This window comes from Mytilus californianus, unplaced genomic scaffold (assembly GCF_021869535.1).
Source record: "Mytilus californianus isolate M0D057914Y unplaced genomic scaffold, xbMytCali1.0.p SCAF_11, whole genome shotgun sequence".
Taxonomy (NCBI): domain Eukaryota; kingdom Metazoa; phylum Mollusca; class Bivalvia; order Mytilida; family Mytilidae; genus Mytilus; species Mytilus californianus.
The window spans coordinates 37205231-37218819 of record NW_026262593.1 but is presented as its reverse complement, the minus strand read 5'-3'; the positions used below and the strand labels follow the sequence as shown (position 1 = coordinate 37218819).

General features: G+C 34.7%; 1 protein-coding gene and 1 long non-coding RNA gene across 3 annotated transcripts; one reads left to right on the top strand and one right to left on the bottom strand.

Annotated features, from left to right (window-relative positions):
- The first annotated feature begins 6130 nt into the window (after nt 1–6130).
- On the top strand, nt 6131–9863 carry LOC127720023 (putative nuclease HARBI1). Its single transcript, XM_052226434.1, has 3 exons — nt 6131–6461; nt 7454–7740; nt 9559–9863. Exons 1-3 carry the CDS (start codon nt 6131–6133, stop codon nt 9760–9762), a joined length of 822 nt encoding a protein of 273 aa, XP_052082394.1. The 3' UTR covers nt 9763–9863.
- Nucleotides 9864–10739: 876 nt separating this feature from the next.
- Nucleotides 10740–13255, bottom strand: LOC127720022 (uncharacterized). 2 transcript variants are annotated; one of them, XR_007990585.1, is made up of 3 exons: nt 13118–13255; nt 11513–11763; nt 10740–11024 (listed from the first exon to the last, which is right to left on the bottom strand). It is a non-coding gene; the product is annotated as an uncharacterized LOC127720022 (long non-coding RNA). The 2 variants fall into 2 exon arrangements; XR_007990584.1 differs by lacking the exon at nt 13118–13255 and having other exon boundaries at nt 11513–12035.
- Nucleotides 13256–13589: the final 334 nt, after the last annotated feature.

Sequence of the window (13589 nt, the reverse complement as noted above, 5' to 3'; positions counted from 1 at the left end):
TGTCACATTGCTGTATAATCATCTGTCGTGCACTTAATCTGATAGTTAACTGTCGTTTTAGTGTAAAAGGGGATTATAGTGGCTGTAAGAGTACTACATATCATGATCTTGCATACAAAAAACATATATAAAAGCTGTGTTAAACATATAAACTGAAAACATGTTAATATGGAAACGTCTATACAATAGATTTTCATTTACTTCGAAAAAAAAGTTATCAAAAGTATACCGTTCTTTTTACTCTTCCTTGTATTTACTATAATACCATAACAATGTAAAATTCATGACCAAGACTTCTGCATTTTCAGACTCTTACCATCATATTCAACTTATTCCGTATATTGATCACATATTTTTGTTGAAAAATCAATGCCAATTTTCTTATATGGTTTTACTTCATCGGTAAATTTGAAGCACATTTCTCCATCATAATGAACAGCACTGCAGTCGTCTGACTTAAGGCAATTACTCTCACATTCTTTAAGAGAGGATACTTCTTCCCAAAGTGATTCAATTTGATCGTCACGTCCTTTAGCATTTTTCGTGGTGTTCATATAACATAAAACGCAACGTTTCACATAGAACTGGCTTTCACTGATATCGTCTTCAATATGTTGTGTTGAGTCGTAGACAAAACATAATTTTTTTTTTACAGATATCGGAAGGCCTTGCAATCTATACAATCGTTGCATAGCCCTTCACATTTTGCTAAATTATCTAGTTTTTCAGCTTTTATGACATTTGTATCTAAGCCTTTCATTCCATCGATTCTATTAGTATTATATTTTAGGTCTGTTACTAGAAAAAAATATAATATATATTTAACTAACATACAACGTTTCTGTTTCAGTAATACATTTGATACTTTCGAGTATATGAATGTGCAAATATATGAATTACTATGTTGATGATATCTAATGAACAGCAATTATATGAAACGAAGACTGTTTTTACAAACTGCAAACAGATGAGTTAAGCAAATTTATGATTATGTACATTTTCAATTCACAGCGTCTCACGATTTTGCTTTTTATATGTAAGTATTTTTCATTAATATATTTCTTTCAAACACTTGTTGCATTTTCTTAAAAGTCAGAAATACCTTCTTCTTTACTCCCGCATATTGCTGCACACAATCTTAAAACCATTGAACCCGTTGGCATATAATCGGGGACGTTCACCGATTCAAAACAGGCACCCAAGCTTTCAGCAGCCATACATTTTGCCACAAATTTAGAAGCCATTGTCCCAGCAGCAAAACCTGCAACGCCAAATCCTGCGGCTGATAATGCCAATGGGGTTGCAATAACTGCACCTGTACTAACTGCTGCCAAACACGTGGTGTTACATGTGACATCTTCCCTTTTCCAATGCCATTGCCCATTTAAACCTTGTAATATATTCGTAAATTACCTTCAGTATATCTGATCATATACAAATTTTTCTACATAAGAAAATGTCTGTACCAAGTCAGGAATATGACAGTTGTGATCCATTCGTTTGATGTGTTTGAGCTTTTGATTTTTCCTTTTGATTACGGACTTTTGGTTTTGAATTTTCCTCGGAGTTCGGTATTTCTGTTGTTTTACTTTTTTCAAATTGAAATGATTAACGACTTCAAACTTTGTTTTTTTTTTTAATCTTAACTGGAGAGCAGCCTGCTTTTTCTTCATTATTACCACGTTTTTACAATGGATTGAATTCGAAACCTCTGGCAGTTGAAAGCTACTACTCTACTTAGAACTTCTGTAAAGTCGTGTATGTCTGTCCTTTCGTTCCTATGAAATTGCGATTCTATTATAAATAGACTTATCAAAGTTAACAAGATTAAAATTTTGCACGCCAGACGCGCTGTCCGTCTTCATAATATTCATCGGTGGCGCTAGAAAAATTTTAAAAAGGCAAAATTCAGTACGCAGTTAAAGAGTATTTGGATCCCGAATTTCCGAATAGTTTTGACAAAACCAACTAAGTTAACCTATTCCTGGGCTTACCCTTCCTTATAATTCGAAAAAATCAACGTTTTGTTAACAGCTAATTTAAAATTATGACCAAATCAATGATAATTCATTACAACACAGAAGTTCTGGAAACTAACAGATGCCATTAACAAATGTGTATTTTTGCAATAATCAGGGCTGTAAATTAAAACTTCTTAAATAGTATTCATTAGATTTACGCGAGGGCCTGCACTCTTCCTAACTGATACTCTTTGTATTAAATTCTCCTTTAATTATTTGACTTTTCAAGCTAAGTAAAATTATTAATAACATTGATATAGTTTATCACAATATGTTGTCAAAGTCGTAATTTACATTTTATTTGCGATATGTCTTGCTCTATTGATATTTTCGTTCTTTGAAAACTTGATAGCTGTTCAGATTCTATGGACAACGGTTGAACAGGTATACGATTGCAACTGCTATTATTTCAATATCACGGCGAAGTTAATGAACTTTTTTGGAGCTCGTTAAATACAATCTGAATATCTTACAGAGAAGTATGTACATGTGTACCATCTATATTTTCAGCAGAAGTGCAAGCAATGAAAGCTGATATAAGGTATAGAAATGTTAAGAAATAACGTATAAAGCATCGACACAAGTAATAAAGAATATAAACAGTATTCTACAGGGGGTATATCCCAACCTTTTCTTTGTACTTCAGCATCTAAGATGGTGTATTAGTTTGTGATGTTCATCAAATTTTGTTAATGTTTTAAGGAACCATTTTCTCTCGTTTGAACAGACATGCCTATTAATCATAATCAAATTCGATCCAACTACGACATGGCCTTTATCTTTTATAGCAGATTTCATTTTAGTTTGACGCTCAATCGACAGCTCTGGCGATTATTTTCAATACTGCCATCGAAATTTTGACAATGACCAAATTGAAATCCAACAGCTTTTAAAACACTAATACATTTTTTACTGATTCTCGCCTTGACAAGCACAGATTTCAGTATGCATTATAGGTAGGCACTGGCTACGCTAACGTAAAAAAGTAATAAAAACTAGATTTGTAATTGCGAGCAATAACGGATGGCAACCTCTTCCCCGAATTGCCAAGGTAACGGCAGCCAATTTAAAAATTCCAAAGTCAAACTGCAACTCTACATGTGCCAGTTACTATTTCTGTAAAGTTTCATTCAGTTTGGAACACTTTGATTTTTTTCGCTTTTTTTGCTGTTTCCATGGAAACGGCGGCCATCTTGAACCATTCCATAGCCAGGTGCACAACTTCACATGGGGTCCTCATTATAGTTCAGTTCCATCAACATTGGTCCGTTCAATTCTGAGAACTAGCGCGGACAAAAAGTGTGGAAGAAAAATAATAAAAACTAGATTTGCCATTGCAAGCAATAGCGGATGTCACCCCATTGCCACTAAGTTGCAGCTATTTTAAAATTTTTAAACAGTCAATGCACACATATACATGGCAATACATCTTTCTGTAAATTTTCAGAACATTTGGAGCATTTTGAAATTTTCACATTTTTACTGTTTCCATGGCAACGGCGACCATTTTGGAAATTACAAAGTCAAAAGTCTTATCTATACATGCCAGTTAGCATTAATATAAAGTTATATTAAGTTTGGTGCATTTTGAAATTTTTGACATTTTTGCTGGTTTCCATGGTAACAAAGACCATTCCAAAAATTGTAATGACAGATGCCACATTGGTACATGGGAGGGAACATACCATCAAAGTTTCAATTGATTTGACCTACCATTTTAAGAGAGAAAATGCTACATTAAGGTTTTTCCCAAAGGGTTATAGTGGGAAACCTTTCCCCAAATTCCATGGCAAATACAGTAGTTCCAATGATTTTCATAATCATCCAAAACCTGTATATAGTGGATACCTATGTTGTATAAAAATCTGATTATTTTTGGTTCAGGCATTCTCAAATTAGTCATCAAAAACAAAAAAACTATTTTTCACATTTTTGCTGTTCGCATGGAAACGACGGCCATTATAAAGTTCCAAAGTTTCACTGCCACTCCACTGATGGTGGTCCTCATTATGCTTAACAATCATGAAGATTGGTTCCATTGCCTCCGAGAAAACTACCGGACAAAATTAGATGGAAGAAAAATAATAATAGTAGGGAAAAAGAAACAGAGGAAAAGCAATATGTCACCCGACATTGTCGATCGGGTGACATAATAAGAAAAAAAAGAAACGTAGAATAACAATTTGTCACCCCAACTCCGTCGAGGGTGCCATAAGTAGATTTGTAGTTGCTAGCAATAACGGATGGCACCCTCGTTCCCCCATTGCCAGGATAACGGCAGCCATTTGAAAATTCCAAAATCATATATTAACTCTGCACATGCCAGTTAACATTTCTGTAAAGTTTCATAAACTTTGGTGCATTTTTAAATTTTTGTAGTTTCCATGGTAACGGTAGCCATTTTCAAAATTCCACAGACAGATTCCTCTTTGACCAATTACATGTTACATACCCATAAAGTTTCTATGTGTTTAATCTAATATTCTTTAAGAAAATGCTGCTTTTGTATGTTTTCCCATAGGGCCAATGTTAAACTTTCGCCCTGTTTCCATGACAATGGTGGCCATTTTAGAATTTCTAAATACAAATCTTATCTAGGCATACCAGTTAACATTTCCATAAAGTTTCATCCAGCTGAGTCTTATAATGAAAGATTTGGATTTGGATTTTTTTTTTTACATTTTTGCCGTTTCCATGGAAACGGTGGCCATTTTGGACAATTCCATAGTCAGATGCACAACTTCACGTGGTGCTTTACATTATAGCATAGTTTCATCAACATTGGTCCATTCAATCCCGAGAACTAGCGCGGACAAAAAAGTGTGGAAGAAAAGAAAAAAAGAAAAAAAAGAAACGTAGAATAACAATATTTCACCCCAACTCCGTTGAGGGTGCCATAATAAGAGAAAAAAAAAGAAACGTAGAATAACAATATGTCAACCCAACTCCGTTAAGGGTGCCATAACAATTGCCGGATTTAAGCTTAAGTTAGGGTTAGGAACCAACTAATTACGAACGTTACAATATCATTCGTTTCTACGGTACGTTGCCTTATTCTTAAGTAAGAATTATTACACTTTACATTGACTTTAGTTTTGTTGCTGAATTCACCGATATTCTTAGAAACTATTATTATTATTATTATTATTATTATTATTCAACAAATAATATTTAGATAGTTTGTAAACATAATTGTTATACTGGAATGTCATGTGAAAAGAACTAAAATTATTTTTGTCACGCCTTTATTTCAACATTTGCATCTCAATTTCAAAATCATATACAGACGAGACATATCTCTGTGTACACTGATTATTGATTCTTAAACTCCGATACTTTTCCTAAGCCTGATGAATAAAATTCGCGAACAGAGGTTCAATTTGACATATCATTTATATAACTTTTTTTCCTTTTTCTTTCTTTTTCTTTTTTTATTAATATTGCCTTGCTGATTCCTGGTAGTCATCAACTGCCTCCATGTCTCTACTTAATTTGTGGTCCTGATAGTTGAATCAGTCCATATTTGATATCAATATAACAGAGGTAAACGACTTATTTTTCGAAATATTTGACATACGATTATGGTTAAAGTCCACGATAAACCAAAGGGATCCTTCATTAATAATCAAGTGAAAAAACTCATTTATCAATTTTTGTCCAATATTTTAGTATTTCTTAGTGTCTGTAACCTTCAGGGGCCGGTTGTTCAACTTGTCGTTAAGTCTAACGCTGTCGTTAAAATATGCTAATGCATCGTTAAAATTTAACGCATGGTTAAACCTGTTGTTCATCTTTACGTTAAATTTAACGCAACGTTAAACTGTCGTTAACTTCTATAAAATCTAACGCTGCTATAGACCTTCGTTAAATACTTAACGAAGGGTTATAATTTATAAAATGGCTGCTCTGTTGATGGTACCTAGGCAAAGAAAAGAGAGAATCTTCAGAGGAATGGTTTCTCATCTAAATAATTTGACAGATACTGAAATGAGGACAAGATATAGGTTTGGAAGAGACTCTATAGCCTACATATGTAATATTGTGGGAGATAAATTGAGGAGATCCACAACAAAGGAAACTGCTTTAACAGTGGAACAACAAGTACATGTATGCATAGCTTAAGGTTTTATGCCTCTGGGTCATTCTTACAAGTGATTGGAGATACGATGGGGTACGATAAAGCAACTGTATCTAGAGCAGTAAATGATGTAACTAATGCTTTGCTCGATGTTAAAGACAACTTTATCCAGTGGCCAAAAGACATTAATTCTATAAACAGAATGAAGTGTGGTTTCCACAGACAAATGAACTTTCCAAATGTTTTGGGATGCATTGATTGCACGCACGTCAAGATACAAGGACCATCAGAGGACGAGGCAGCTTTTGTCAACAGGAAGGGGTACCATAGTGTGAACGTGCAGGCTGTGTGTGATTACGAAGGTACTTATTTATTTAGTAATCTAGTGTATCTCTGATCTCCTCTTCGTCTGTTTATTTGTTTACCTTTATTATTATCTCCCTTAATCTTTCTCGTCAGTAAACGATCAACTCGGCCCTCGATGTTATACGACCCAAATATTACCAGTGATCGATCGACGATGACCACGATAACTAAATTTAGAACGCTTATTCCTTAAATGGAGTTGTAAAATGACGACCCTCACCCCAAATGTTCATCTGCATATTTTGCATTAAAAGGCGATGCAGATATCGGAATCTGAGGCTAATAAAGATGGGGGGGGACAGGGTGAGGGAACATGGGAAAAAATTTCGATCGATTTTTGTCCAGGAGTAAGGGGATAAGGAAGTGTGAATCAGGGACCCGTGGAACACCCCTCAATAAATAAAAATAACGGATTTTTTTTTAATTTGTACGTTCAAAGCTCTTTTGTTAAACTATACCCTCATCAGCAGAAAAAATATGTATAAATACATTTGTACGTTGAAAAGTTTTTGAGTAATATTAACAAATGGGGCCTTAGTGCTTATACAATTTATAAATCATAGTTGGGCTTTGGGGTTGGGGTGGGGGCATTGTATGTTATCTTTTTCAATTAGAACGCGCACCTGTGAGGGGACCCAAAACACTGTTTCATGTGCCACTTAAATCATATGTACTATTTCTAATCTATACAATGTTTATAAATGAAAGCATATTACTGTTGTAATTTTTTTGTACGTTTAACTTTTATTCCATGATGATTTGATTGAACCAGAGACATATATTATATGTCTCTGATTGAACCTATCAGTATATTCAATAATTTTATAATTTATGCATGTTCAAAATTGTTTTCAGGAAAAAAAAATACGTACGTTTCCTTCGCTATTTGTCACAAGTAACAATAGACTGACCTTTATTCAAGCTGCAGTTAACTGTAACATTAAATAAGTACTCCTCATAAAATTAAAGTAGTTTAATATATTTTCAGGGAAGTTTACCAATATATCTGCTAACTGGCCAGGGTCAACCCATGATTCCCACATCTTCAACACCTCAAACCTGTGTCATTACCTGGAGACAAACAACAGAGGACTTGCAGACGGTTTGATCCTCGGAGACAGCGGGTATGCATGTCGCCCTTTTCTCATGACACCCTATCCAAATCCCAGAGAAAGACACCAGCAAAGATTTAATAGAGCACACTCCAGCACAAGATCCATTATTGAAAGGGCTTTTGGAATCTTAAAGAGAAGATTTCATGTTTTGCACTCCGAGGTAAGAATAATTATAGAATACTTAAAATATATTGAAATAAAAATATGTGGTATGATTGCCAATGAGAATACTCAAAACCAGAGACCAAATTACATAGAAGTTAACATCTATAGGTAACCGTACGGCCTTCAACAATGAGATAATCCACGCCACATAGTCAGCTGTAAAAGGCCCAAAAATGACAAATGTTAAACAATTCAAACGAGATAAGTAACTTCCAGATTTATGTACAAATAATATATATACGAATCATCTTTAAAAACACCCCTTATGATGCAGAGCTATAACAGTTAAATAACCTCAGCAGTTTTGTACAACAAATGCAAGAAAACTTCAATCGAGAAGAAAGAAAATATATAGAGAAAAAAGGGACACAAAAAAGAAACTTATTATGAAAAGGACAAGTAGACACTAAGGGAGCTACCATTTAATTTTAAGGGGGGGGAGGCTAGGATGAAAAAAAAATTGTCCTGTCTTTTTCTTTTAGTTGTGATCTCTGTCCTGCCTTTTTATTTTTCACACTTATTTTTACATAAATTGTCATTCTGCCTTTTTTTTCCTCAAAACTCCTGTCCTGCCTTTTTTTTTAAATTTCATACAAGCCCCCCTCCCCCCAAAAAAATCAAATGATAGCTCCCTAAAACTAGAGACAATTGTTGCAGAAAGGCGCACAGTTCATATGAATTAAAGATTGTCAATAGTGAACCTGCTATTAAAGTAACCATTGTTTTTGCGGTCGTATATTGGTATGACGTTGGCGTCGTCGTCGTCGTCCGAAGACACATTGATTTTCGCACTCTAACTTTAGTTTAAATGAATTGATCTCTATGAAATTTTACCATAAGGTTCAATACCACAAAAGGAAGGTTGGGATTGATTTTGGGGGTTATGGTACCAACAGTTAAGGAATTAGGGGCCAAAAATAAGCATTTTTGTAACTTCCAGACATAACTTGTGTGTTAGTGTATGGATCTCTCTGACATTGTACCAAAAGGTTCCATATCACAAAGGGAATGCTGGGATTGATTTTGGGGGTAATTGCCTCAAAATTTTAGGAATTAGGGGCCAAAAAAGGGGCAAAAAACAAGCATTTTACTAGTTTCATGACAATAACTTGTGTGTAAGTGTATGGATCTTTCTGAAATTGTACTACAAGGTTCCATATCACAAAGGAAAAGCTGGAATTAAGTTTGGGGGTAATTGCCCAAAACGTTTTGGAATAAAGGACCAAAAAGGGGCCAAAAATAAGTATTTTTCTAGTTTCCAGACAATAACTTGTGTTCAAGTGTATGGATCTCTCTGAAATTGTACTGCAGGGTACCATACCACAAAGTGAAGGCTGGGATTGAGTTTGGGGATGATGAATCATAAGGGGGTTCAAAAAATTTGGGGGAGGGATTTTTGTTTCCTTTTTTTCCTTTTTTTTTTCTTTGAAATTTTCCATTTTAAATTGGTTATTTCTGATTTATATATAAAAGCAAATAATAATGATATGGCTTGAATAGGTAAATTAAAAATTTTTAAGTTCTTAGACCACATTCATTCTGTGTCAGAAACCTATGCTGTGTCAAATATTTAATCACAATCCAAATTCAGTTGTGTCCATACTTGGCCCAACTGTTCAGGGTTCGACCTCTGCGGTCGTATCAAGCTGCGCCCAGCGGAGCATTTTATTTTAGAATGCAATGAATAAAAGTCATTAACATGGAGACAATTGTAGAAGAGAATACACTTCCGAAACAGTATTTTTTTCCAAGTGAAAGATATCCGAATTAAAAATTAACTCTTCATGCCCATAATTATGTTTTTAAATTTCAGGTCAGAATGAAACCAGAAAAAGTCTGTCGAGTCTTTGGTGCTTGTGCTGTTCTACATAACATAGCTTTAACAAGGAATGAACCTTTGGATGATGTTTTTGGTGTACATGTTCAGCAAGACCAGCCAGTGGAAGTTCCGCATTTTGAAGGAGAACAGGATGGTAGACACATTAGAGAGCATATCGCAAGAGTTTTCTTCAACTGAAATACATGTTTTGAACACAAAAGAGTCTTTATTTTTCATCCAATATAAAATTGTGATAAATAATACAAGTTATGTTTTCTCAAAACACATGCATTTGACATGTTGAATTGAAAGCAAATTATGAGATCATATTACATTTACGGTAATGTGGGATATTGGCACTACTAGGTGTCCGTCGTCAACATCTTTTTTACACATCATCTCCTTGTTAATTCTACTCTGAATGATATCTTACCCTAAGGATTAAGGTATAGATTTAAGGTCATCCTTTGGACTTTGTTCGTCCAATCAGTAAAACCCTTGCCGCAAAGTGGGTCTTCCATAGACTGTTGGATGTGTAAATACGCGGGCACATCCGGTTAGAAAGGGGATGTAAAATCTGATTGCATTGTGTGGAAATAGTGTAACGCTATGATATTATAAGAGCCCTTACAAAAACTTGTGAGGGGTCTGATCATACCTATTGTACTCTTTGTTAATTTGTTCTCATCATGAACATGCATGAAATATTTGCCACTGGATGTAAAGCAAACGATCAAAATGAATGGCCCTTATAAAAATAGAGTGATCAAATCCAAGGTCAGAACACAGTGCCAAAATATAAACATTTCCAATAAAATTTAGAATGGAAATGGGGAATATGTCAAAGAGACAACAACCCGACCAAAGAGCAGACAACAGCCGAAGGCCACCAATGGGTCTTCAACGCAGCGAGAAACTCCTGCACCCGGAGGTGGTCCTCAGCTGGCCCCTAAATAAAATTGTGTACTAGTTCAGTGAAAATGGACGTCACACTAAACTCCAAAACATATAAATGAACTAAAATTAAAAAACATACAAGACTAACAAAGGCCAGAGGCTCCTGACTTGGGACAGGCGCAAAAATGCATAGCCAGAATTAAAAAAAAAACAACATAACATACAAATTGTAAAATTCAGTTGTCTCGAATACACCAAAAAATAACACGAGACTCAAAAGTGGTATATATATCAAATCAAAATAAAAAAAAAGCAAAATATTATTGAACGAAGAAATTGAGTCCTAAACATCATTTGTGACTTGGTACCGTACACATGCATTTTTTTGGGAAAATAATTGTTGATTGATAAGAAAAATAAATAATTTAATTCATTAAAAGTTGAGAAAATGTTAGTGGAGTATTCTCTTTGTCTCGTTTCATTTCTTCCAGCAACTCTATCTGAAGATCTAATTTCCTCATCTCTTTAGTCTGCTTTGCCATTTCTCCCTTCAAATACAGTATCTGAAATGAAAATGATACATGTAAATCTATATATTTTTAACATACCGGTATATCTTTATATGTGTCTGTATACCTTACAACTCTTGTGGAATTTACAGAAGTTTTGCATGAAATTGAGAGTTCCAGATATAGTGTATGATCTGTTGGACATATGCTTTGTCCAGAGGCTGGAAGCCCACAAATTTAAATTAATTATATTGGAAGATTTTCATAAAGATGAAGATTGCAACATCTGAAAATGAAATGTTGATTAAGTGTAATTTAAGATCGATTCACGGTCTCACATCATTGTCTATAGATACAAACCAATCGATGGGGACCCAAAAGGTCAATTTTTCTTAGTGTTGATAAATTTTACCTTTTCATTTTTCCGAGTTATGACAGTCTTGAACCTACCACCGAGTCATTCATTATAAGACAATGGTATGTCAATCGTTTCTAAATTATTCTGAATTATTTCTAAAATAAATGCAATTGTGAAATTTTACCTGTAGCTCATAAACATCATCAGCAGTTGCTTTCCTCTTCTTTTGATTTACTGCTTTCTGTGTTGTTAGAGTCCCCAACTCAACTACTGCAGCTGCTGGGCATGGCACCTGGATATTTACAGCTGGTAGAATTGGTACTGGCTGATGAATGGAATCAGATCCAGATAGGGACAGTGGATGGCTTGGAGGGGTATCAAACAGGTCCTGGGAATTTGTTGCACTCTCCTCTGGCAATGCAGCTGAGTTGTCAACTAGAAAATATAATAAGGTGGTTGTTATAAATTATCATGAATGGAAGTCATGTGTGTCTATTGTTAAATTTTCTTACTTAAAGAGGTTTTTTGTTTAGCCAGTCTTTCTTTGCTTTCATTGACCTAGCCTGACAAACCATATGCATCAATGACAACCAAAATGAGATGGCTAGTAACAGAACTATATCAGAAGACAAACTTCTGTCCAATTATAAAGCAGTTTTGCACCATTTAAAATAATTTTCTAGTAAATCTATTGGTTTTGATGGATTAATGGATTGTTGTTTAACGCCACTTTCAACACTCCATGCTATTTCGTGGAAGTCAGTTTATATTGGTGGATGAAGCTGGCGTAAACAACCGACATTAGGTAGGGAAATTTCCAATCCTTAGTCAATTATCATTGGATTGGAGTGCACCTGCCCCGTGCTGGATTTAAACTCACAATGTCACTCACTGGCTATATATATATTGCTAATTGTAAAATGAAAATTACTGGCCCATCTACATTTTACACTTAATTGTAGATGTTGAAATTACATCCCCTTGGTATATTTGACAAAATAAAAAGGACTTATTCCAGTGGCACTTCTGTGTATACCTTTCTGTAGGACCCCCTCCCCCTTTTTATCAACATAACTTTTTCACTCTATTCACCAAGTTTAACACCATCTATATATATTAATTTTCAAAATCTTGAACGATCATCAAAAGATGATTAATAAAATTGTTTTAGTCTAGGCCTTTACGAGCGTATTCCACGATCGAATTTAAGGTACGGGTTAGCCAGGGTCCGGGGTTAGCCAGGGTCCGAGAGACATCGTCCTGTCGGCTACAAATCAAAGGGAAATAACAGCAAGCAGGTTCTTCCATGGATAAACGAAAATTTGAACTGAACATGTATTGTCCCAAACCATCATTACAACATTGTCAAATGACAATATTTAAAATCAACCATCGTTAGAAGAAGGTGTGTCATGAGGTAATAAGGTTCAAAACCTAATATGTTCATTAGCATGCTGAGCGTCTTTCAAGGTTAATATTTAGGACGTAAATATGTGAATGCAGACGACATAAATAATTGACTAAATGAATTAAAATAACTTATTATTCACTGAGTAAAACTGAACATAGCCGAAAGCCAATTAAATACTAAGCTTACACATGATTAAGGATCAATAAATCAGTTAAATACCTGTCAATTTTGGATGACATGGTATAAATAATCGGCGATTTTTTTAATCAGCAATAAGTTACATGAAATCGGAGAGAATAACTGAATAACGAATAGCATTTTAAGATTCATTATTTTTATATATTCACAAAAGAGTATGAATTAGTTTCTGATACATACCAAGTACACTTTCAACTCCTTCAAGACCTTTGAAAGAAGCCGAGTCTTTGCAAAGGTCTATTGTCCTTTCTATGGCCAGACTCAATCTTTTTGGCTGTGGACCACCACCAGTAGCCCTCTGCTCTTTGTTCAGTTGGCCAAACACCTTTTTAACCTCCTTCTTGGTGTTAGCCCACTTGTCTTTACAGTCTTTGGTAGACCTGTTGGCAACACCCAGAGCACTGACCAAGATAGAAATCCTGCTCCAGACAGCAGTCTTTCTAGAATTGGTAACTCCATCCCCAAACTTTTCATTTAACACTTTGTAATTTTTTTGTACTTGATCTTGTATAACATTTACTTCTTCTTGAGTGAAGTTAGGTTTTCTGTCCCTTTGTTTTTTAGCAGAAGAAATGTCAGCCATGTTGAAATAAATATTAACAAACCAATGCATTGTGGGTAACAAAAATAATCTCTAAACTTTAGTTAAATA